Source organism: Schistocerca gregaria, chromosome 6, assembly GCF_023897955.1.
Source record: "Schistocerca gregaria isolate iqSchGreg1 chromosome 6, iqSchGreg1.2, whole genome shotgun sequence".
Classification (NCBI taxonomy): Eukaryota; Metazoa; Arthropoda; class Insecta; order Orthoptera; family Acrididae; genus Schistocerca; species Schistocerca gregaria.
In genome coordinates this window covers 123394857-123418870 of record NC_064925.1, presented here as the reverse complement: position 1 = coordinate 123418870, position 24014 = coordinate 123394857, and the positions used below count along the sequence as shown (strand labels likewise).

Sequence of the window (24014 nt, the reverse complement as noted above, 5' to 3'; positions counted from 1 at the left end):
TTGAGTCTCGGTCCGGAGCACCGTTTTAATCTGCCAGGAAATTTCATAGTTTCTAGTTTTCATCCATTACATATTGTGGATCGGATAATACAGGGTGGTCCATTGACCGTGACCGGGCCAAATATCACACAAAATAAGCGTCAATAGAAAAACTACAAAGTTCTAGCTTGAAGAGGGAAGCCAGATGGCGCTATGGTTGGCCCGCTAGATGTCACTGCCATAGGTCAAACAGATATCAACTGCGTTTTTTAAAATAGGAACCCCCATTTTTATTACTTATTCGTGTAGTACGTAAAGGAATATGAATGTTTTAGTTGGACCACGTATCAAACGACCCACTTGAGTGTCTTTGCTGAGAGCACAACATCGCCTGCAGATCCTCGTCTGGGCTGGTGGCTATATCGGTTGTATCTTAGACGACTGGAAAACAGTCATCTTGTCAGACGTGTTCTGGTTTCAGTCAGTATGAGCTGATGGTAGTTTCGAGTATGATGCAGGCCCAACGAAGCTATAGATCGAAATTTTCAACAAGAAATTTTGCAAGCTGATGGTGGCTCCGTAATCCTGTGGGCTGTGCTTATGTGGAATGCACTAGGCCCTCTGGTGCAACTGTGCCGACCATTGTTTGGAAATGGTTATGTTCGGGTCTTTAGAGACTATTTGTAACTATTCATGGGCTTCATGTAGCGAAACAAGGATGGAATTGTCATGGAGGACAATGCGCCATGTCACCGGACCACAGTTGTTCGCGATTGGTTTGGGAAAGACTCTGGACAATTCGAGCCACTGATTTGACCACCCAGATGGCCCAACATGAATCCCATCGAACATTTATGAGCCACAATCGAGAGGTCAGTTCGTGCACAAAATCCCGCACCTGCAACACTTTCGCAATTATGGACGGCTATGGAGACAGCATGGCTCAATATTTCTGCAGGGGACTCACAACGAGTTGTTCAATTCAAGCCACGTTGAGCTGCTGCTCTATGCCGGGAAAAAAAAAACGTCCGACATGATATTTCGTCCTATCCCATGACTACTGTCACCTCTGCGTATTTCTCCTTCTTACAGTATGGTTGGTTGGTTGGTTTAAAGAAGGGGAGAGAGGGAGGGGGGGGGGGGGGAAGGGACCAAACTTAAGGTGTGATCGCCAGGCAAAAATAAGTATTGCTTTTGGTTCCAATAGATCTCTTCCATTATGAGCTGATTCTGGACGCACTACGAAATATTGTGAAAGATACAGTAGAAAATAATGTAAATTCGATGAAAGAGCAGGGAGGATCTACAGGTTGCTTCAGAAGACATAGCACATATTTTGGGTAATGGTAGTATAACGTTAACTCGCCAGGGTAGCCGAAAGCGTTAATGCACTGCTTCCTGGAGTGGCATAGCCGCGCCGGCCCCGGATCGTATCCGCCCAGCGGATTAACGACGAGGGCCCGTCTGGCGGCCAGCCTGGATGTGGTTTTTAGGCGGTTTTCCACATCCCGCCAGGTGAATACTGTGCTGGTCCCCATGTTCCGCCTCAGTTACACGACTCGCAGACGTCTGAACACGTTCACACTCTTTCATGACTTCCACTAGACGCAGACAGCTGGGGTACACTAACTCCGTCCTACGCAAGTAACACGGCCGACGCCGCGTTGGAGCGCGGCAAAGGCAGAAAGGAAAGGAAGGGAGTATAACATTAATTGAATTTCCCGTCGGTGCTAGACAGAACATGATAATAATATTAAGTACACTCTCATTAAAACTGCTTGTTGGTTGACGTCTGTCACTTGCTGCTCATCAGAAGCCACTCGGTGATAAGCGACACACAAACATAGAGGGTCACTTCGCAGGTGCTGTTGGCAGTGCCGACGTGACGTATGATACGAACGCGCGGTACTTGTCGGCAGCTGATTTCAAGTGACCAATGAATGAACTACGGCAAGCGATGCGTTTTGTAGCCTTGAATTTAAATTCATGATATAACCTAACCACAATCTTATGACGTGCACTGCATCCGAAAAAATTGCGATCAACAACCTGAGGCAGAACTGTTAATCACGATTGAACTGAGGTGGAACGTGGGGACCAGCCCAGTATTCACCTGGCAGGATGTAGAAAACCGCCTAAAAACCACATCCAGGCTGGCCGGCAGACCCTCGTCGTTAATCCCCTAGGCGGATACGATCTGGGGCCAGCGCGCCTACCGGAGTGCAGGAAGCAGCGCATTAGCGCTCTTGGCTACCCTGGTGGGTTAATGTTATACTACTACTACTATCTAAAATATTTGCTATGTCTTCTGAAGCACCCTGTAGATCCTCCCTGCTCTATCGTAGATATTACATTATTTTCTACTGTATCTTTCACAATATTTCGTAGTGCGTCCAGAATCAGCTCATAATGGAAGAGATCTATTGGAACCAAAAGCAATACTTATTTTTGCATGGCGATCACACCTTAAGTTTGGTCCCTTCCCCCCCCCCCCCCCCTCCCTCTCTCCCCTTCTTTAAACCAACCAACCAACCATACTGTAAGAAGGAGAAATACGCAGAGGTGACAGTAGTCATGGGATAGGACGAAATATCATGTCGGACGTTTTTTTTCCCGGCATAGAGCAGTAGCTCAACGTGGCTTGAATTGAACAACTCGTTGTGAGTCCCCTGCAGAAATATTGAGCCATGCTGTCTCCATAGCCGTCTATAATTGCGAAAGTGTTGCAGGTGCGGGATTTTGTGCACGAACTGACCTCTCGATTGTGGCTCATAAATGTTCGATGGGATTCATGTTGGGCCATCTGGGTGGTCAAATCAGTGGTTCGGATTGTCAAGGATCTTTTCCCAACCAATCGTGAACAAGTGTGGTCCGGTGACATGGTGCACTGTCATCCACGACAATTGCATCGTTGTTTGGCAACATGAAGCCCATGAATGGTTACAAATAGTCTCCAGATACTCGAATATAACCATTTCCAATCAATGATCGACACAGTTGGGCCAGAGGGCCTAGGTTCATTCCATGTAAGCACGGCTCACAGGATTATGGAGCCACCATCTTCTTGTGCAATTTCTTGTTGATAATTTGGGTCCATGGCTTCGTGGGGTCTGCACCATACTCGAAACCTATCATAACCTCATACTGACTGAAATCAGAACTCGTCTGACCAGGTCACTGTTTTCCAGTCGTCGAAGGTCCAACCGATATGGCCACCAGCCCAGAAGAGGCGGTGCAGGCAATGTCGTGCTGTCACCAAAGACACTCAAGTGGGTCGTTTGATACCATAGCCCATTAAAACCCAGATTTCGCCGTGCTGTCCTACCATACGTTCGTCGCACGTCCCACATTGATTTCTGCAGTTATTTAACGCAGTGTTGCTTGTCTGTTAGCAAATGACTACCCTACGCAAACGGCGCTGCTCTCGATCGTTAAGTGAAGTCCGTCGGCCGCTGGATTGGGCACGGTGAGAGGTATTGACTGAAATTTTATATTCTCCGCCCACTGCTGGATCTCCCTAACGATTTCCGCAGTGGAAAGTCCCTTGTGTCTAGCTCCAAGTACCATTCCTCTTTCAGAATCTGTTAATTCGTTCGTGCGGTCATATTCACGCCGGACACCTTTTCATACGGCTCCCCTGAGTACAAATGACATCTCCTCCGATGCACTGCCGTTTTACGAGGATCACTCCAAAAGAAATGCACACTATTTTTTTAAACCCATCTTTTATTCTACATGTTTGAAAGTTTTACAGTGTGTAGATACATCGTTTAGGAACAATATTTTCATTTCTCCACAAACTTTCCATCCCTCTCAACTGCCTTACGCCATCTTGGAACCAGCGCCTGTATACCCGCACGGTAAAATTCTGGACCAACCTGTTGGAGCCACTGTTTGGCAGCGTGCACAAGGGAGTCATCATCTTCAAACCTTGTTCCACGAAGAGAGTCTTTCAGTCTTCCAAAGCGATGATAGTCACAGCCGGCCGCGGTGGTCTCGCGGTTCTAGGCGCGCAGTCCGGAACCGTGCGACTGCTACGGTCGCAGGTTCGAATCCTGCCTCGGGCATGGATGTGTGTGATGTCCTTAGGTTAGTTAGGTTTAAGTAGTTCTAAGTTCTAGTGGACTAATGACCACAGCAGTTGAGTCCCATAGTGCTCAGAGCCATTTGAACCATTTTTTTGATAGTCACATGGAGCCAGTTCAGGACTGTAAGGTGGGTGTTTCAGTGATGTCCATCCGAGTTTTGTGATCGCTTTCATGGTTTTTTGACTGACATGTGGCCGTGCATCGTCGTGCATCAGCAAAACATCCTGCTTTTGCCGATGTGGTCGAACACGACTCAGTCGAGCTTGAAGTTTCTTCAGTGTCGTCACATATGCATAAGAATTTGTGGTGGTTCCACTTGGCATGATGTCCATACGCAAGAGTCCTTCGGAATCGAAAAACACCGTAGCCATAACGTCTCCAGCAGAAGGTGTGGTTTTGAATATCTTTTTCTTGGTTGAATTTGTATGATTCCACTCCATTGATTGCCTCTTCGTGTCTGGTGAAAATGATGGTGCCATGTTTCATCACCTGTCACAATTATTCCAAGAAATTCATCTCCACCATTCTCGTACTGTTCCAAAAGTTCGCTGCATACCGTTTTTTCTTGTTTCTTTGTGATCCACTGTCAACGTCCTGGGAACCCACCTGGAACAAAATTTTTTTAACGCCAACACTTTCGGTATTCTGCAAACACTTCCTTCCCCTATCCCACCATAGCGTGACAAATCGTTCACTGTGATGCGTCTGTCAGCAGTCACCAATTCGTTAACTCTCTGCACATTGTCTGCAGTGTATGCAGTAAGAGCCTGCCGCTGCGAGGACAATCCTCAATACGGCCGTCCCGCTTTCATCACATAACCTGCTTGCCCACCGACTAACTGTACTGCGATCGACAGCAGCATCTTCATACACCTTTTTCAACCTCTTGTGGATGTTTTCTACTGTCTCGTTTTCACAGCACAGGAATTCTGTGACAGCACGTTGCTTCTGACGAACGTCAAGTGTAGCATCTATCTTGAAGAAATGCTGTGGCGGCGCCACTCACGGGAACAGGTTGAACCAAGTTTGAAAACAAGCGGGAAGGATGTATCTACTCACTGTAAAACCTTCACACATGCAGAATGAGAACTGCATTTTTACAAAAATAGTGTGCACTTCTTTTGGAGTGTCCCTCGTCTACTTCGAGTACGCTATAGTGCTGCCATATCTATATGTGCATGTCGCTAACACACGACTTCTGTCACTTGTAGATAACTCTATTCCAGGGCACAGGATGACCTAATAGTTGAACTATGCAGTAATTTATCATCGAGGCTTGCAACCTTCCGCCTGGTAGTTTCAGAAAATAGTCTCTTTACGTTAAACTCTTCATTTTGGTCTTTCCTTCTCTCGGCCTGTGCTGCCGTATTGGGTAGTTAAAACTGGTAACTAAACAAACGCATCAGAGTCTCCAGTTCTCCGAGTAGTGTGGTTCTATGCACGAGGATACATGTTGACACTTATAACAGGTCTCCTTTTTGAAACAAGCTACTGAGGAAAAAAACATATTAACAGTTTTATTAAAATATAAATGGTAAGTTACAGAATACTAAGTCAGATCCATGTCTGACACCGTCTTCTGCCACAGGTTATGGCTCTCATGGGGGGAATGATATGGGCTGTGGACCCCCTGCTCAGTCAACCGCTTCCGCTAAACGGGACGTCTCCGGATCCTGCACTTCCGCTGCCAGTTTGGCTGCCTTTCGACGGGAGCGCACCAGACACCTACAGCGTAACGTTCGCGCTTGAGGCCATCGTCTTCGGCTGGGTCGCGTTCGTTGCGATTTGCGTCGACGTGCTGTACATCACGCTCATTATCAACTTCGCTGCGGAGCTTCACGTCCTCAATGACAACGTTGAAATAACGGGGAACGGAGCTGATGTCGCCGGACATTCTAACAGAAAGATTGGTGAGGTTCGCCACGTTGGCGCGTCTCGCGCCGGAGCGACACACGATGGTCCAGCGGTCATCCCAAATTTCCCTTCAGCACAATCCGCTGGAGCAAAACCTTTGATACCTGCTTACATTCCAGGGCACTGCGATGTGGAGAGAAGTGACGGCAACGATACGTATAGACTACTTGTCAAGAACATTCAGCACCACCAACTCATCATCAAGTAAGTAAACGCACTACGTGTCTTAACAATATTAACGTAATTGTGTTCTAGGTCCGGTGGGAGTCATGAATGTCAGTTATAAACCAGTAACCCCTCTTATACTGGTCTCTAAAGAATCGATCTCTTATGTATAATACAGGGCGTTACAAAAAGGTACGGCTAAACTTTCAGGAAACATTCCTCACACACAAATACAGAAAATATGTAATGTGGACATGTGTCCGGAAACGCTTAATTTACATACATGTTAGAGCTCATTTTAGTTTCGTCCGTATGTACTGTACTTCCTCGATTCACAGCCAGTTGGCCGAATTGAAGGGGGGTAATGTTGACTTCGGTGCTTGTGTTGACATGCGACTCATTGCTCTACAGTACTAGCATCAAGCATATCAGTTCGTAGCACAAACAGGTTAGTGTTAATCACGAACGTAGTTTTGCAGTCAGTGCAATGTTTACAAATGCGGAGTTGGCAGATGCCCATTTGATGTATCGATCAGCACGGGGCAATAGCCGTGGCGCGGAACGTTTGTGTCGAGACAGATTTCCAGAACGAAGGTGTCCCGACGGGAAGACGTTCGAAGCAATTGATCGGCGTCTTAGGGAGCACGGAACATTCCAGCCTATGACTCGCGACTGGGGAAGACATAGAACGACGAGGAGACCTGCGATGGACCAGGCAATTCTTCGTGCAGTTGACGATAACCCTAATGTCAGCGTCAGAGAAATTGTTGCTGTACAAGGTAACGTTGACAACGTCATTGTATGGAGAGTGCTACGCAAGAACCAGTTGTTTCCGTACCATGTACAGCGTGTGCAGGCACTATCAGCAGCTGATTGGCCTCCACGGGTACACTGCAGCCAATGGTTCATCCAACAATGTGTCAATCCTCATTTCAGCGCAAATATTCTCTTTACGGATGAGGCTTCATTCCAATGTGATCGAATTGTAAATTTTTACCAAAACATGTGAGGCTGACGAGAATCCGCACGCAATTGTGCAATCACGTCATCAACACAGATTTTCTGTGAACGTTTGGGCAGGCATTGTTGGTGATGTTCTTCCACCTACGCTCAATGGAACACGTTATCATGATTTCATACGGGATACTCTACCTGTGCTGCTAGAACATGTGCCTTTACAACTACGACACAACATGTGGTTCATGCACGATGGAGCTCCTGCACATTTCAGTCGAAGTGTTCGTACGCTTCTCAAGAACAGATTCGGTGACCGATGGATAGGTAGAGGCGGACCAATTCGATGGCCTCCACGCTCTCCTGACCTCAACCCTCTTGACTTTCATTTATGAAGGCACTTGAAAGCTCTTGTCCATGAAACCCCAGCACTAAATGTAGAGACTCTTCGTGCTCGTATTGTGGACGACTGTGTTACAATACGCCATTCTCCAGGGCTGCATCAGCGCATCAGGGATTCCATGCGACGGAGGGTGGATGCATGTATCCTCGCTAACGGAGGACACTTTGAACATTTCCTGTAACAAAGTGTTTGATGTCACGCTGGTACGTTCTGTTGCTATGTGTTTCCATTCCATGATTAATGCGATTTGAAGAGAAGTAAAAAAATGAGCTCTAACATGGAAAGTAAGCGTTTCCGGACACATGTCCACATAACATATTTTCTTTCTTTGTGTGTGAGGAATGTTTCCTGAAAGTTTGGCCGTACCTTTTTGTAGCACCCTGTATAGTTTCAGACGTCTGCTTATTTTACAGATGTTTTCCTTTCATTTCTTTTGGGCTGTAGGCTAGAAAAAATTCAGAAAAAGTTTGAAATTGTGTGATGTGTTTGGGAAGTCGCTAAGTGCTCCTCAAATACTGGACGAATATAATTTGGGTAATACAGAGTCTCTAATACTAGACTTACTGTGTTAAACCTTTAACGTAAGACTAATCCTTAATGAGTAGGCCATGACAGCATTTTAAATTTTTAAATTCGGTCAATAATTGCATGAAATACTAAAAGTAAAATTTTTGTTGCCCCTGGAAGTCATTAAACAGGTAACCTACAGCTGGAAAAGGTGGCCGGGTTACTGTTTTAGCCGTTTAGCGGTGTGGATATCGGACCAACTTTCTCGTAATTAATTGACCGATTAATTAGCTATATAGAAAAAAAACAGTTTGGTTTCCATTGGGCTGATTCACGGCTTCCTCCTCGAGACGTTCCGTGTTGGCAACAATTGGTGAAAGTGGACTCCGTAGGCTACTCTATCCACCTGCTCGTAGTAAGTATCATCGAAAAGTAGCTATGTCGACCTCAAGACAGGCCTAAAAATGTTGGTAGTCTCTAGATCAAGTCTAAGTTCCAAGGATTTAGTAGAGGACTGGTGAAGAGTAATGAATCTATCGAGACTTAAGCAGGTGAACAGTTGAACAATCGTAACAGAGGCTATGTCCTTAGTAAGGCCAGGAAACCCGCATTTAGTCTGCTTAAGAAGTGGAACGAGATATCCCAGAACGAACTGACGTCGTGGGCACCCTGACTGCAAATTCGTACGTCAGATTCGTGACTGGACCTGCTGTGCTGCCATTCATGAACCGCATTCTGAGTAGTGTTTTCCAGCAGCTCGTAAGGGGGGGGGGGGGGGTGCAGAGGTGGCAGGCGGATCAAGGAGGATATATAAGCCCCATGCCGACTCCTCGGCAGTGAATTCATTAGCAAATCTGGTGAGAGCAACTTGATTGCTTGCCAAAATATTGTGCCCATTAGATACTGACATCTGGCCGTTCATCTGTGAACCGTTTTGTCATGAATTACACTGGGAGAAGTTGAAAAATAACAGAACTGCATTGTTACACCCTGTTCTGGAATGACTCAATTTATCGGAAGTGTCCGACAGGAAAAAATCGTTTCAATTTGATATAAAATCCACCTCGATAGGCACAGTGCCAACCTGGTACGCATCAGAAGAATGGATACATTTTTACGTAGACTCGTCTACAACAGAAAGAGGTGAAACTGCGAATGTAGGAATGTACAGCTGGCGCCTTGTCTTCAGGAACAACCTCGGCAGATACACTGAGAGATAAAAATCGCAACACCAAGAAGGAGTTGTGCAACATAAACGAAATCACCAGTTAGAAAGGACTTGTACAAGGAATTTCAACGGTTGCATGAGATGGTAGAACACTTCTGGATCAGGTGGAAGAAAGAATATCTGATTCTGCTCAAAAACTTCCATGAAACTCATCAACCAAGGCCAGGTTCAGGAAGACTCCAGCTGGCTGATGTCGTCCTTCTACAAGAGGATGTTCGTCCACGACACATGTGGAGGAAGGAGCGGATAGAAGATCTTCATGAAGGAAGAGATGGGAAAATACGAACTGTAACCTTACGAACTTCAGAAGGATTCGTAATCTCACGTCCCGTCCAACTGGTCATTCCTGTAGAAGTTGACCAGGGTGGGGAGGGTGTTGCGGGTTGATATTTGTAATTATAGACTCTCTGGAAATATTGATTATCTTTGAATTAATGTTTTTATTCCATGATGGACGTTGCTTGGAGAGAAATAAATTGATGTTGTATTGGAATCACGGTGTTGTGTGTCCGTAATAAATTTAATTAAATCCTAAAATAAACTAGTCATGTTCAAATGGCTCTGAGCACTATGGGACTTAACATCTGAGGTCATCAGTTCCCTAGACTTAGAACTACTTAAACCTAACTAACCTAAGGACATCACACACATCCATGCCCGAGGCAGGATTCGAACCTGCGACCGTAGCAGCAGAGCGGTTCCGGACTGAAGCGCCTAGAACCCCTCGGCAACAACGGCCGGCATACTAATTATGTACTCATTGAAAATGGTTTAACTGAAACTCAATACTGAAGTACGTTATGAAATTTATTTAAAATGAAGTGCAATATCTGACACGAAATATCCAGAAAATAAAATACTTCTCAACACAGTAGAAAATAATTCTTTAAGATAACCTGTACTGCTGCACTTTTCACTGTAGATTAATCTGCTTACTCGGCACAACACCTGGAAATTCTGACTACGTGCTGTTTTCTCACAAGAATACAAAGTGAGTTTTACCCCGAAAGGAAAGTAATTTACCTCTTGCTCAGCATGCTGGCGTGTAGGCGTGTAGGCGTGTTTCTACATCTGAAAGATGGAGCCTATTCAGATTTCATGCCAGCCGCGTAAAAGCGGCACTAGTAGCGCCGCTATGAGGATCCAAATCAGATTTGCTTGAAACACACGCTGTAATGGTCGTGGGCGCTAGTTACCTTTGAGATTGGACGTGGTGCGCTGATGTTAGTCAAGAAGGCCTATAAGAAGACAAAAACGCGATTATCAACAAGTCGCTGAGTTTGAACTACGTCATGTAAAGCTGGATTTTTCTTCCGTGATATTTCAGGAAGACTCGACAGAAGTGTAGCCATTGTACATGATTGCTCGCAGCAGTGGCCACGAGAATGTAGAGTGGAAGAAGACCAGGCTCCAGGGGGACAGATGGCACTATCTACATCTACATCTACATCTACATGATTACTCTGCAATTCACATTTAAGTGCTTGGCAGAGTGTTAATCGAACCACAATCATACTATCTCTCTACCACTCCACTTCCGAACAGCGCGCGGGAAAAACGAACACCTAAACCTTTCTGTTCGAGCTCTGATTTCTCTTATTTTATTTTGATGATCATTCCTACCTATGTAGGTTGGTCTCAACAAAATATTTTCGCATTCGGAAGAGGAAGTTGCTGACTGAAATTTCGTAAATAGATCTCGCCGCGACGAAAAACGTCTTTGCTTTAATGACTTCCATCCCAACTCGCGTATCGTATCTGCCACACTCTCTCCCCTATTACGTGATAATACAAAACGAGATGCCTTTTTTTGCACCCTTTCGATGTCCTCCGTCAATCCACCTGGTAAGGATCCCAAACCGCGCAGCAGTATTCTAGCAGAGGACGAACGAGTGTAGTGTAAGCTGTCTCTTTAGTGGACTTGTTGCATCTTCTAAGTGTCATGCCAATGAAACGCAACCTTTGGCTCTCCTTCCCCACAATATTATCTATGTTATCTTTCCAACTGAAGTTGTTCGTAATTTTAACATCCAGGTACTTAATTGAATTGACAGCATTGAGAATTGCACTATTTATCGAGTAATCGAGTTCCAACGGATTTCTTTTGGAACTCATGTGGATCACCTCACACTTTTCGTTATTTAGCGTCAACTGCCACCTGACACACCATACAGCAATCTTTTCTAAATCGCTTTGCAGCTGATACTGGTCTTCGGATGACCTTACTAGACGGTAAATTACAGCATCATCTGCGAACAGTCTAAGAGAACTGCTCAGATTGTCACCCAGGTCATTTATATAGATCAGAACAGCAGAGGTCCCAGGACGCTTCCCTGGGGAACCTCTGATATCACTTTAGTTTTACTCGATGAGTTGCCGTCTATTACTACGAACTGCGACCTTCCTGACAGGAAATCACGAATCCAGTCGCACAACTGAGACGATATCCCATAGGCCCGCAGCTTGATTATAAGTCGCTTGAGAGGAACGGTGTCAAAAGCTTTCCGGAAATCTAGAAATACGGAATCAACTTGAGATCCCCTGTCGATAGCGGCCATTACTTCGTGCGAATAAAGAGCGTTGCACAAGAACGATGTTTTCTGAAACTATGCTGATTACGCATCAATAGATCGTCCCCTTCGAGGTGATTCATAATAGTTTGAATACAGTATATGCTCCAAAACCCTTCTTCAAACCGACGTTAATGATATAGGTCTGTAGTTCGATGGATTACTCCTACTATCCTCCTTAAACACTGGTGCGACCTGCGCAATTTTCCAATCTGTAGGTACAGATCTATCGGTGAGCGAGCGGTTGTATATGATTGCTAAATAAGGAGCTATTGTATCAGCGTAATCTGTAAGGAACCTAATCGGTATACAATCTGGACCTGACGACTTGCCCGAGATGGAAGATCCAGACACCCTGTAGCGTGGATTCCCCTGTCCCGAAACTACCGCCATATGCGACTTCAGTCGTGTAAAGCTAGAGGTCATTAGGGGGCAGGGAGGAGGCGTGTTGTGTTCTCTGATGAAAGCAGGTTCTGCCTCACTGCCAGCGACGCCTGTGTGTTGGTAAGATGGAGGCCTGCAGCGGACCTGTCTGCGTTCTAGACATACCGGACATAACCTGGAGTTATGGTCAGGAGTGCGATATCGTATGACAGCAGGAGAAATCTCATGGCTATCCTAGGTACCGTGACTGCAAAGTTGTACGCCAGATTGGTGACTCGATCTGCTTTGCTGCCATTCATGAACCGCATTCTGAGGAGTGTTTTCCAACAGCTCGGCCACATCCCGCCGTTGTAGTCCCATATGCTCTTCAGAGTGTCTCTTGTTATGCTCGATCACGAGATCTGTCTCCACTCCAACACGGGCGACCACTCCAGCGTCATCCACAAGCACCATTAACCGTCCTCGTATTGACCGACGAAGTGCAACAGGCACGGTACTCCGTCCCGCAAACTGACATCCACCACCTGTGCAACAGAATGCAAGCACGTTGGCATGCTTGCATTCAACATTCCTGAGGTTATACGGTTATTAATGAACTAGCATTTCGATTTACAACAGTTTAAAAATAAAATGTGTGTGAATTGCTAAGGGACCAAATTGCTGAGGTCATCAATCCCTAGACTTACACACAACTTAAACTAACTTAGCCAAGAACAACACACACACCCATGCCCGAGGGAGGAGTCGAACCTCCGACGGGATGGGCCGCGCAGTCTGTGACATGGCGCCTCAAACTGGCGTCGTTTCAACAGTTTATCTCGTGCCTGCGTTAATCAAATATATCTACATCTACATGACTACTCTGCAATTCACATTTAAGTGCTTGGCAGAGGGTTCATCGAACCACAATCATACTATCTCTCTACTATTCCACTCCCGAACAGCGAGCGGGAAAAACGAACACCTAAACCTTTCTGTTCGAGCTCTGATTTCTCTTATTTTATTTTGATGATCATTCCTACCTATGTAGGTTGGGCTCAACAAAATATTTTCGCATTCGGAAGAGGAAGTTGCTGACTGAAATTTCGTAAAAAGGTCTCGCCGCGACGAAAAACGTCTATGCTTTAATGACTTCCATCCCAACTCGTGTATAATATCTGCTACACTCTCTCCCCTATAACGTGATAATACAAAACGAGCTGCCCTTTTTTGCACCCTTCCGATGTCCTCCGTCAATCCCACCTGGTAAGGATCCCACACCGCGCAGCAATATTCTAACAGAGGACGAACGAGTGTACTGTAAGCTGTCTCTTTAGTTGACTTGTTGCATCTTCTAAGTGTCCTGCCAATGAAACGCAACCTTTGGCTCGCCTTCCCGACAATATTATCTATGTGGTCCTTCCAACTGAAGTTGTTCGTAATTTTAACACCCAGGTACTTAGTTGAATTGACAGCCTTGAGAATTGTACTATTTATCGAGTAATCAAATTCCAACGGATTTCTTTTGGAACTCATGTGGATCATCTCACACTTTTCGTTATTTAGCGTCAACTGCCACCTGACACACCATACAGATATCTTTTCTAAATCGCTTTGCAACTGATACTGGTCTTCGGATGACATTACTAGACGGTAAATTACAGCATCATCTGCGAACAACCTAAGAGAGCTGCTCAGATTGTCACCCAGGTCATTTATATAGATCAGGAACAGTAGAGGTCCCAGGACGCTTCCCTGGGGAACACCTGATATCACTTCAGTTTTACTCGATGAGTTGCCGTCTATTACTACGAACTGCGACCTTCCTGATAGGAAATCACGAATCCAGTCGCACAACTGAGACGATACCCCATAGCTCCGCAGCTTGATTAAAAGTCACTTATGAGGAACGGTGGCAAAAGCTTTCCGGAAATCTAGAAATACGGAATCAACTTGAGATCCCCTGTCGATAGCGGCCATTACATCGTGCGAATAAAGAGCTAGCTGCGTTGCACAAGAGCGATGTTTTCTGAAGCCATGCTGATTACGTGTCAATAGATCGTTCCCTTCGAGGTGATTCATAATGTTTGAATACAGTATATGCTCCAAAACCCTACTGCAAACCGACGTCAATGATATAGGTCTGTAGTTAAATGGATTACTCCTACTACCCTTCTTGAACACTGGTGCGACCTGCGCAATTTTCCAATCTGTAGGTACAGATCTATCGGTGAGCGAGCGGTTGTATATGAGTGCTAAGTAGGGAGCTATAGTATCAGCGTAATCTGAAAGGAACCTAATCGGTATACAATCTGGACCTGAAGACTTACCCGTATCAAGCGATTTGAGTTGCTTCGCAACCCCTAAGGTATCTACTTCTAAGAAACTCATGCTAGCAGATGTTCGTGTTTCAAATTCTGGAATATTCCATTCGTCTTCCCTGGTGAAGGAATTTCGGAAAACTGCGTTCAATAACTCCGCTTCAGCGGCACAGTCGTCGATAACAGTACCATCGGCACTGCGCAGCGAAGGTATTGACTGCGTCTTGCCGCTTGTGTACTTTACATACGACCAGAATTTCTTCGGGTTTTCTACCAAATTTCGAGACAATGTTTCGTTGTGGAACCTATTAAAGGCATCTCGCATCGAAGTACGTGCCAAATTTCGCGCGTCTGTAAATTTTATCCCATCTTCGGGATTTCGCGTTCTTCTGAACATCGCATGCTTTTTCCGTTGCCTCTGCAACAGCGTTCGGACCTTTTTTGTGTACCACGGGGGATCCGTTCCATCTCTTACCAATTTATGAGGTATGAATCTCTCAATTGCTGTTGCTACTATATCTTTGAATTTGAGCCACATCTCGTCTACATTCGCATAGTCAGTTCGGAAGGAATGGAAATTGTCTTTTAGGAAGGCTTCTAGTGGCACTTTATCCGCTTTTTTAAATAAAATTATTTTGCGTTTGTTTCTGATGGATTTGGAAGAAATGGTATTGAGCCTAGCTACAATGACCTTGTGATCACTAATCCCTGTATCAGTCATGATGCTCTCTATCAGCTCTGGATTGTTTGTGGCTAAGAGGTCAAGTGTGTTTTCGCAACCATTTACAATTCGCGTGGGTTCGTGGACTAACTGCTCGAAATAATTTTCGGAGAAAGCATTTAGGACAATCTCGGAAGACGTTTTCTGCCTACCACCGGTTTTGAACAAGTATTTTTGCCAACATACCGAGGGTAGGTTGAAGTCCCCACCAACTATAACCGTATGAGTGGGGTATTTATTTGTTACGAGACTCAAACTTCCTCTGAACTGTTCCGCAACTGTATCATCGGAGTCTGGGGGTCGGTAGAAGGAGCCAATTATTAACTTAATTCGGCTGTTAAGTATAACCTCCACCCACACCAATTCGCACGGAGTATCTACTTCGACTTCACTACAAGATAAACCACTACTGACAGACACAAACACTCCACTACCAATTCTGCCTAATCTGTCTTTCCTGAACACTGTCTGAGACTTCGTAAAAATTTCTGCAGAACTTATTTCAGGCTTTAGCCAGCTTTCTGTACCTATAACGATATCAGCTTCTGTGCTTTCTATTAGCGCTTGAAGCTCAGGGACTTTTCCAGCGCAACTACAACAATTTACAACTATAATTCCGACTGTTCCTTGATCCAAGCACGTCTTGTAATTGCCAAGCACCCTTTGACATTGCAGCCCATCCCGCACTTTCCCGAGGCCTTCTAACCTAAAAAACCGCCCAGTCCACGCCACACAGCCTCCGCTACCCGTGTAGCCGCCAGCTGAGTGTAGTGAACTCCTGACCTATTCAGCGGAACCCGAAACCCCACCACCCTATGGCGCAAGTCAAGGAATCTGCAGCCAATACGGTCGCAAAACCGTCTGAGCCTCTGATTCAGACCCTCCACCCGGCTCTGCACCAAAGGTCCGCAGTCGGTTCTGTCAACGATATATTATGTAGACAAGTGTATTTCCGAAATTTCATTACTGTACATGAATTATTTTTTGGTACTGCGATTTTTTTCCGTCAATGTACTACAGAAATATTGATGCCGAAGTTCTGGCCATAACTATTGCACTGCATCAATTTCCAAAAAGTAATGGTACACAGTCACTCATCATTAGGAATTAAATCAATATCTTCATAGGAAAATACAAAAAGTCAGCCATCTATAAACTTATAACTACTATAAACTCATTACGTTGCAAAAACAGACACAATGTCTAATATTTTAGCAGCAATCAGTGAATTTTACAATGTTAGTTATAATCCGTCTTGACTGCAAAATTTTTATTCATATGACTGGTTTCGGTTCATCTAGAACCATCTTCAAATCTGATGTTTCAGTTACAGGAGTGACGCAGCATGTGAAAGTTGCTGGATTTGGACGGGGTACTCCTGTAACCGAAATATCAGATCTGAATATGGTTTTAGATGAACCGAAACTGGTCATATCAATAAAAATTTTGCAGTTAAGACGGATTATACCTAACATTGTAAATCTCATTACGCCCTACACCATCATCCTACTCAAGAAAAACATAAGTAATTAAATATTTGGCAAAATATTTCATAATATCTTAGACTGTCGAATGAAAATAAGAAATGTGAAGGTTTCGTAGACAAAAGAAAAGTTATTCCAAATATCAACGAAACGAAAGAGTGGGAACACTACACTAGTTTGCTTATGTAAGCACTTAGCGAAGATGCTGTTCCGTTTCACTCCCAGTTATCTGAAAGTCAGCACCGGTAGGGCTGGAGCTACTAGAACTGGAAAAGGGTGAAGGACTGAAAAGACTGAAATAAGCTGCTTGTTCAGCTATTTAATTTTCAAAGAAGATTCCGCATTAAAAATATCTACTAACAAAAGTGTGAGCCAAGAGACTGAGCTCAATTTTTGGATGACTGTACTCGACACTCAACTTAATGCTTGATTTCGATCTGAAGTTACTGACGAACATTAAGTGAAACTGAGCGATCTGCTGTCAGGAGTTACCAGCCATGATGCAAACAGATTGTAAGTGTTCTATTGTGTTAAAAACTCATCTGCTAACGTGTTTAGATAGACTAAGCCTTGATTTATTGAAGTAACGCTTTGTTCTTTGAATGTTAATGACCAAACAGTCAGTTTCACAAGGCAGGCTGACCTTGAGTAGTAAGAAAAGAAGCAATCACACTTATAATAAACCGCGCAACTTCAAATTTTCAGGTATAGCTTATATGACAGAACGTCACACGATGTCGAAATAATTCTGAAAATGTAATCAAAATTACAAAGTGCTGATGTGGTGGGCTTGTAGCCAGACCCAGTGCTTTGGGATAATTTCTTGCGAATGTAATCACAGTACTGTAATCTGAAAACTATCTCTCATTGGAAATGTCTCACCAAGGCAACTGAGTAATGTTGTAATTCAAGATCAAAATCTTGCTTTTTTTATTTCAAAAGCTGAAGGCACCGCTACCCTGTCCCGTGGAAGTTATTTCACTGCTACAAAAATACACATGTTGCATAAATCTGCCACAGTAATCTGCATTCTGGAAAAGCATTTGAGTCTTCCTTTCCCAATCTGAATATCAGTCGTACAATAGAACAGGTTGTTTATTACTAACAATGTGGGAAAGGTGTATACAATTCTGTTTTCACCAGTTATTTAGTTGTCAGGAGCCTGGATAATCATTGAGTAGACAAAGGGGGTTTTTTGCAACACGAAGCGAAATGTAGTGTAAGGACGGCTATGCGAGAGGTGTTCAAAGAATTTGAAATTATAGTTCTTTGTACTGAATTGGCAGAAAATCCTAAGAAATTTTGGTCTTATGTCAAAGCGGTTGGTGAAGCAAAACAAAATGTCCAGACACTCTGTGACCAAATGGTACTGAAACAGAGGATGACAGACTAAAGGTCGAAATACTAATGTCTTTTTCCAAAGCTGTTTCTCAGAGGAAGACTGCACTGTAGTTCCTTCTTTAGATTGTTGCACAGATGACAAAATGGTAGATATCGAAATAGATGACAGAGGGATAGAAAACAATTAAAATCGCTCAAAAGAAGAAAGGCCGCTGGACCTGATGGGATACCAGTTCGATTTTACACAGAGTACGCGAAGGAACGAGCCCCCCTTCTTGCAGTGGTGTACCGTAGGTCTGTAGAAGAGCGTAGCGTTCCAAAAGATTGGAAAAGGGCACAGGTCATACACGTTTTCAAGAAGGGACGTCGAACAGATGTGCAGAACTATAGTCCTATATCTCTAACGTCGATCAGTTGTAGAATTTTGGAACATGTATTATGTTCGAGTATAATGACTTTTCTGGAGACTAGAAATCTACTCTGTAGGAATCAGCATGGATTTCGAAAAAGACGATCGTGTGAAATCCAGCTCGCGCTATTCGTCCACGAGACTCAGAGGGCCAGAGACACGGGTTCCCAGGTAGATGCCGTGTTTCTTGACTTTCGCAAGGCGTTTGATACAGTTCCCCACAGTTGTTTAATGAATAAAGTAAGAGCATATGGACTATCAGCCCAAATGTGTGATTGGATTGAAGAGTTCCTAGATAACAGAACGCAGCATGTCATTCTGAATGGAGAGAAGTCTTCCGAAGTAAGAGTGATTTCGGGTGTGCCGCAGGGGAGTGTCATAGGACCGTTGCTATTCACAATATATATAAATGACCTTGTGGATAACATCGGAAGTTCACTGAGGCTTTTTGCGAGTGATGCTGTAGTATATCGAGAGGTTGTAACAATGGAAAATTGTACTGAAATGCAGAAGGATCTGCAACGAATTGATGCATGGTGCAGGGAATCTCAATGTAGACAAGTGTAACGTGCTGAGAATACATAGGAAGAAATATCCTTTATCATTTAGCTACAATAGAGCAGGTCAGCATCTGCAAGCAGTTAATTCCATAAATTATCTGGGAGTAGGCATTAGGAGTGATTTAAATGGAATGACAATACAAAATTAATCGTCGGTAAAGCAGATGCCAGACTGAGATTCATTGGAAGAATCCTAAGGAAATGCATTCCGAAAACAAAGGAAGTAGTTTATAGTACACTTGTTCGCCCACTGTTCGAATACCGCTCACCGGTGTGGGATCCGTACCAGATAGGGTTGTTAGAAGAGATAGAGAAGACGCAACGAAGAGCAGTAATCGCTAAAGCGTTATGTAGGTGATAGATAATCTCCAGTGGAAGACTCTGCAATAGAGACGTTCAGTAGCTCGATACGGGCTTCTGTTGAAGTTTCGAGGACATTCCTTCACCGAGGAATCAATCAGTATATTCCCCCCCCCCCCCCCCCCCCCCCCTACGTATATCTCGCGAAGAGACGATAAGGATAAAATCAGAGAGATTAGAACCCACAAAGAGGCATATCGACCATCATTCTTTCCACGAACAATACGAGACTGGAAAAGAATTGAGAACCGATAGAGGTACTCAAGGTACTCTCCGCCACACACCGTCAGGTGGCTTGCGGAGTATGGATGTAGATGTAGATGTAGAACACGCGTCACTCGAAGCGTGCATCAGAACTGCGCACGAATGTTAAATAAATGAGCCGGGAGAACGGAAATGAATGATAGTAGTACTAAATAGATACTCTGTATTAACTTGAAACTGACGAAAAAAGGACATACACAACGTGGGAATCACAATGCACTTGAAGATGAATCAAATATCCAGCAATCACGAAAATACAAGTCTTCTACACACGCCTTTCAGTAATGCATTGAAAAGATTGAAATGCAAGAGGAATGATAAACTTGAGTGCGTAATTCACAGGACTGGGTCACAAAGACACGATCCTGTCATCTGTTACCAACTTAAGAAAAACAAACTACGGCTGTGCACATGCAACACCTCAAGCTTAAGTAAGAGGTCATGTTCACAAGTCTTGACGAATTCAGCACGCTAAATGTCACGCAAAACAACAAGAATATCACTACGGTTTAAATGTATCGAAGGTTGTGTACTAAGTCGCCGCAAATAACTAAAACGGCCTCCCTAAAAAGTCTCCAAAACTTTAGCCGCCACCTCCGAACTGCTCTAACTTCCATGCTTTAGTGTCAAGAACAAAGTGCTAATACGAACACGCTCAGCCACGTGGCCTACTTGATCGTGTGCTACTCCGACTGGTTGAAAGCAAGTGGAACTCGCTTGGAGTGAAACACGTTACTACAGCAGTGCTTCACAGAGAGGCATTAAAACAGCTAGCTCTCGACTACCGATTATTAGATATCTTTGCAAAAAAGGTTTTTGAAGACTATTTCACCAGCCAAAGAAAACAAAGCTGTGAATAAACTGAAAGCGCCGTTTAGCACCCATCTTTCAGGTTCACAGCGCAAAAATGAATACTGGATAAAGCACATCTTATTTCTTGTTGTGTAATGCAACATTGATCGGTGAGGATGGTTTTAAAACAGAAACAGTAAATGTTTCTTTGTTAATGTTAACTATTAACCTCTACATAATGACGATTTCTTCGAATCATTCGCGTAACTTCGCGCCAAAGGTAAGGTTAGAGGCTACCCCAGTATAAGATTGGGATCAATAAGTAACCAGGAAACGACGTGTAATCAGCTAATTAGTAATAGAGTCATACTGTGCTGTGCGGTTACGAGGTTACGCATTATTTTGCCGGCACTGAAGCGCCAAATGAGCTGGTATAGGCATGCATATTCAAATACAGAGATACACTCCTGGAAATGGAAAAAAGAACACATTGACACCGGTGTGTCAGACCCACCATACTTGCTACGGACACTGCGAGAGGGCTGTACAAGCAATGATCACACGCACGGCACAGCGGACAGACCAGGAACCGCGGTGTTGGCCGTCGAATGGCACTAGCTGCGCAGCATTTGTGCACCACCGCCGTCAGTGTCAGACAGTTTGCCGTCGCATACGGAGCTCCATCGCAGTCTTTAACACTGATAGCATGCCGCGACAGCGTGGACGTGAACCGTATGTGCAGTTGACGGTCTTTGAGCGAGGTCGTATAGTGGGCATGCGGGAGGCCGGGTGGACGTACCGCCGAATTGCTCAACACGTGGGGCGTGAGGTCTCCACAGTACATCGATGTTGTCGCCAGTGGTCGGCGGAAGGTGCACGTGCCCGTCGACCTGGGACCGGACCGCAGCGACGCACGGATGCACGCCAAGACCGTAGGATCCTACGCAGTGCCGTAGGGGACCGCACCGCCACTTCCCAGGAAATTAGGGACACTGTTGCTCCTGGGGTATCGGCGAGGACCATTCCCAACCGTCTCCATGAAGCTGGGATACGGTCCCGCACACCGTTAGGCCGTCATCCGCTCACGCCCCAACATAGTGCAGCCCGCCTCCAGTGGTGTCGCGACAGGCGTGAATGGAGGGACGAATGGAGACGTGTCGTCTTCAGCGATGAGAGTCGCTTCTGCCTTGGTGCCAATGATGGTCGTATGCGTGTTTGGCGCCGTGCAGGTGAGCGCCACAATCAGGACTGCATACGACCGAGGCACACAGGGCCAACACCCGGCATCATGGTGTGGGGAGCGATCTCCTACACTGGCCGTACACCTCTGGTGATCGTCGAGGGGACACTGAATAGTGCACGGTACATCCAAACCGTCATCGAACCCATCGTTCTACCATTCCTAGACCGGCAAGGGAAGTTGCTGTTCCAACAGGACAATGCACGTCCGCATGTATCCCGTGCCACCCAACGTGCTCTAGAAGGGGTAAGTCAACTACCTTGGCCAGCAAGATCTCCGGATCTGTCCCCCATTGAGCATGTTTGGGACTGGATGAAGCGTCGTCTCACGCGGTCTGCACGTCCAGCACGAACGCTGGTCCAACTGAGGCGCCAGGTGGAAATGGCATGGCAAGCCGTTCCACAGGACTACATCCAGCATCTCTACGACCGTCTCCATGGGAGAACAGCAGCCTGCATTGCTGCGAAAGGAGGATATACACTGTACTAGTGCCGACATTGTGCATGCTCTGTTGCCTGTGTCTATGTGCCTGTGGTTCTGTCAGTGTGATCATGTGATGTATCTGACCCCAGGAATGTGTCAATAAAGTTTCCCCTTCCTGGGACAATGAATTCACGGTGTTCTTATTTCAATTTCCAGGAGTGTATGTAAACAGGCAGAATATGGTGCTACAGTCGGCAACGCCTTTATAAGACAGCAAGTGTCTGACGCTGTTCTTAGATCGGTTACTGCTGCTACAATGGCAGGTTTTCAAGATTTATGTGAGTTTGAAAGTGTTGCTATAGTCGGCGTGCGAGCGATGGGACACAGCATCTCCGAGGTAGCGATGATGTGGGGATTTTCCCGTAGGACCATTTCACAAGTGTACTGTGAATGTCAAGAATCCGGTAAAACATCGTATCTTCGACATTGCTGCGGCCGGGAAAACATCTAGCAAGAAGGGGATCAACGATGACTGAAGAAAATTGTTCAGAGAGCAACCCTTCCGCAAATTGCTGCATATTTCGTTCTGGGCCATCAACAAATGTCAGCGTGCGTCCCATTCAACGAAACATTATCAATAAGGGCTTTCGGAGCCGATGCTCCACTCGTGTAGCTTTGATGACTGCACGACACAAAGTTTTACGCCTCGCCTGGGCCCGTCAACACCGACATTGGACTGTTGATGACTGGAAACATGTTGCTTGTTCGGACGAGTCTCGTTTCAAATTGTATCAAGCGGATGGACGTCTACGAGTATGGAAACAACCTCGTGAATCCATGTATTCTGCTTGTCAGCAGGGGACTGATCAAGCTGGTGGATACTCTGCAGTGGTGTGGGGCGTGTGCAGTTCGAGTGATATGGGGCCCTTGATTCGTCTAGATACGACTCTGACAAGTGATGGGACCCGTTATACGTCTAGATACGACTCTTGACAGGCGACACGTACGTAAGCTCTCTGCCTGATCACCTGTGTCCATTCATGTCTATTAAGCATTCCGAGGGACTTGGGCACTTCCAGCAGGAAAATGCAATACCCTACACGTCCAGACTTGGCACAGAGCGGCTTCAGGAACACTTCTGAGTTTAAACACTTCCGCTGACCACCAGACTCTCCAGTCATGAACATTATTGAGCATATCTGGGATGCCTTGCAACGTGCCGTTCAGAAGAGATCTCCACTCCCTCGTACTCTTACGGACTTATGGACAGCCCTGCAGGATTTATGGTGTCTGTTTCCTCAAGCACTACTTCAGACTTTAGCCGAGTCCTTGATACGTCGTGTTGCGGCACTTTTGCGTGCTGGCGGGGGACCTGCACGATATTAGGCAGGTGTTCCAGTTTCTTTGGCTCTTCAGTGTATGTTCCTGTACACTTCTTGAAGTGCTATTGTTGTCAGACTTCAAGCTTACAGTAAAAGAACCCAAAGGACGTGTGAACGTGTTGTCCATAACAGTTGCCACGGATTAAAGGAAGCGGCAGACATAGCGTACTAGGCGCTTTCTTACTGGTTTCGAGGCATTATACAAACATATTACAAAAGTGTATATATGTATGTATGTTCCACATCTCCTCCTAAACAACTGGGTCGTTTTCGATCCAACTTGGTACACGTATAACTTACTGTCTGGGAAAAAGCACTGCGAGGGAAACAACCATCTCCCTCTCGAAAGAGTGGGGTGAAAAATTACCGGAGCTCACGACTCCTAAATAGCCACATTATATTCATCCTATGTATGAGAACGAGAGCACATAGTGACTTGCAACAAAGTTGACACATAATTACAAATCCTTATGAGACTATATTTCGCTGACATCCTCCATAAAATGACGAAAGGTAAAAAGGTTTTCGCGTAATACATTTTCACTG

The 24014-nt window shown here is 45.1% G+C and overlaps 1 protein-coding gene across 1 annotated transcript in view; it reads left to right on the top strand.

Annotated features, from left to right (window-relative positions):
• The window catches only part of LOC126278750 (uncharacterized), a 103287-nt gene that overhangs the window by 39826 nt on the left and 39447 nt on the right, over positions 1–24014 (top strand). Inside the window, exon 3 of the mRNA XM_049979026.1 lies at positions 5656–6185. Within this exon, the coding sequence (XP_049834983.1) occupies positions 5656–6185 (530 nt within the window). The remainder of the gene's footprint in view (positions 1–5655; positions 6186–24014) is intronic.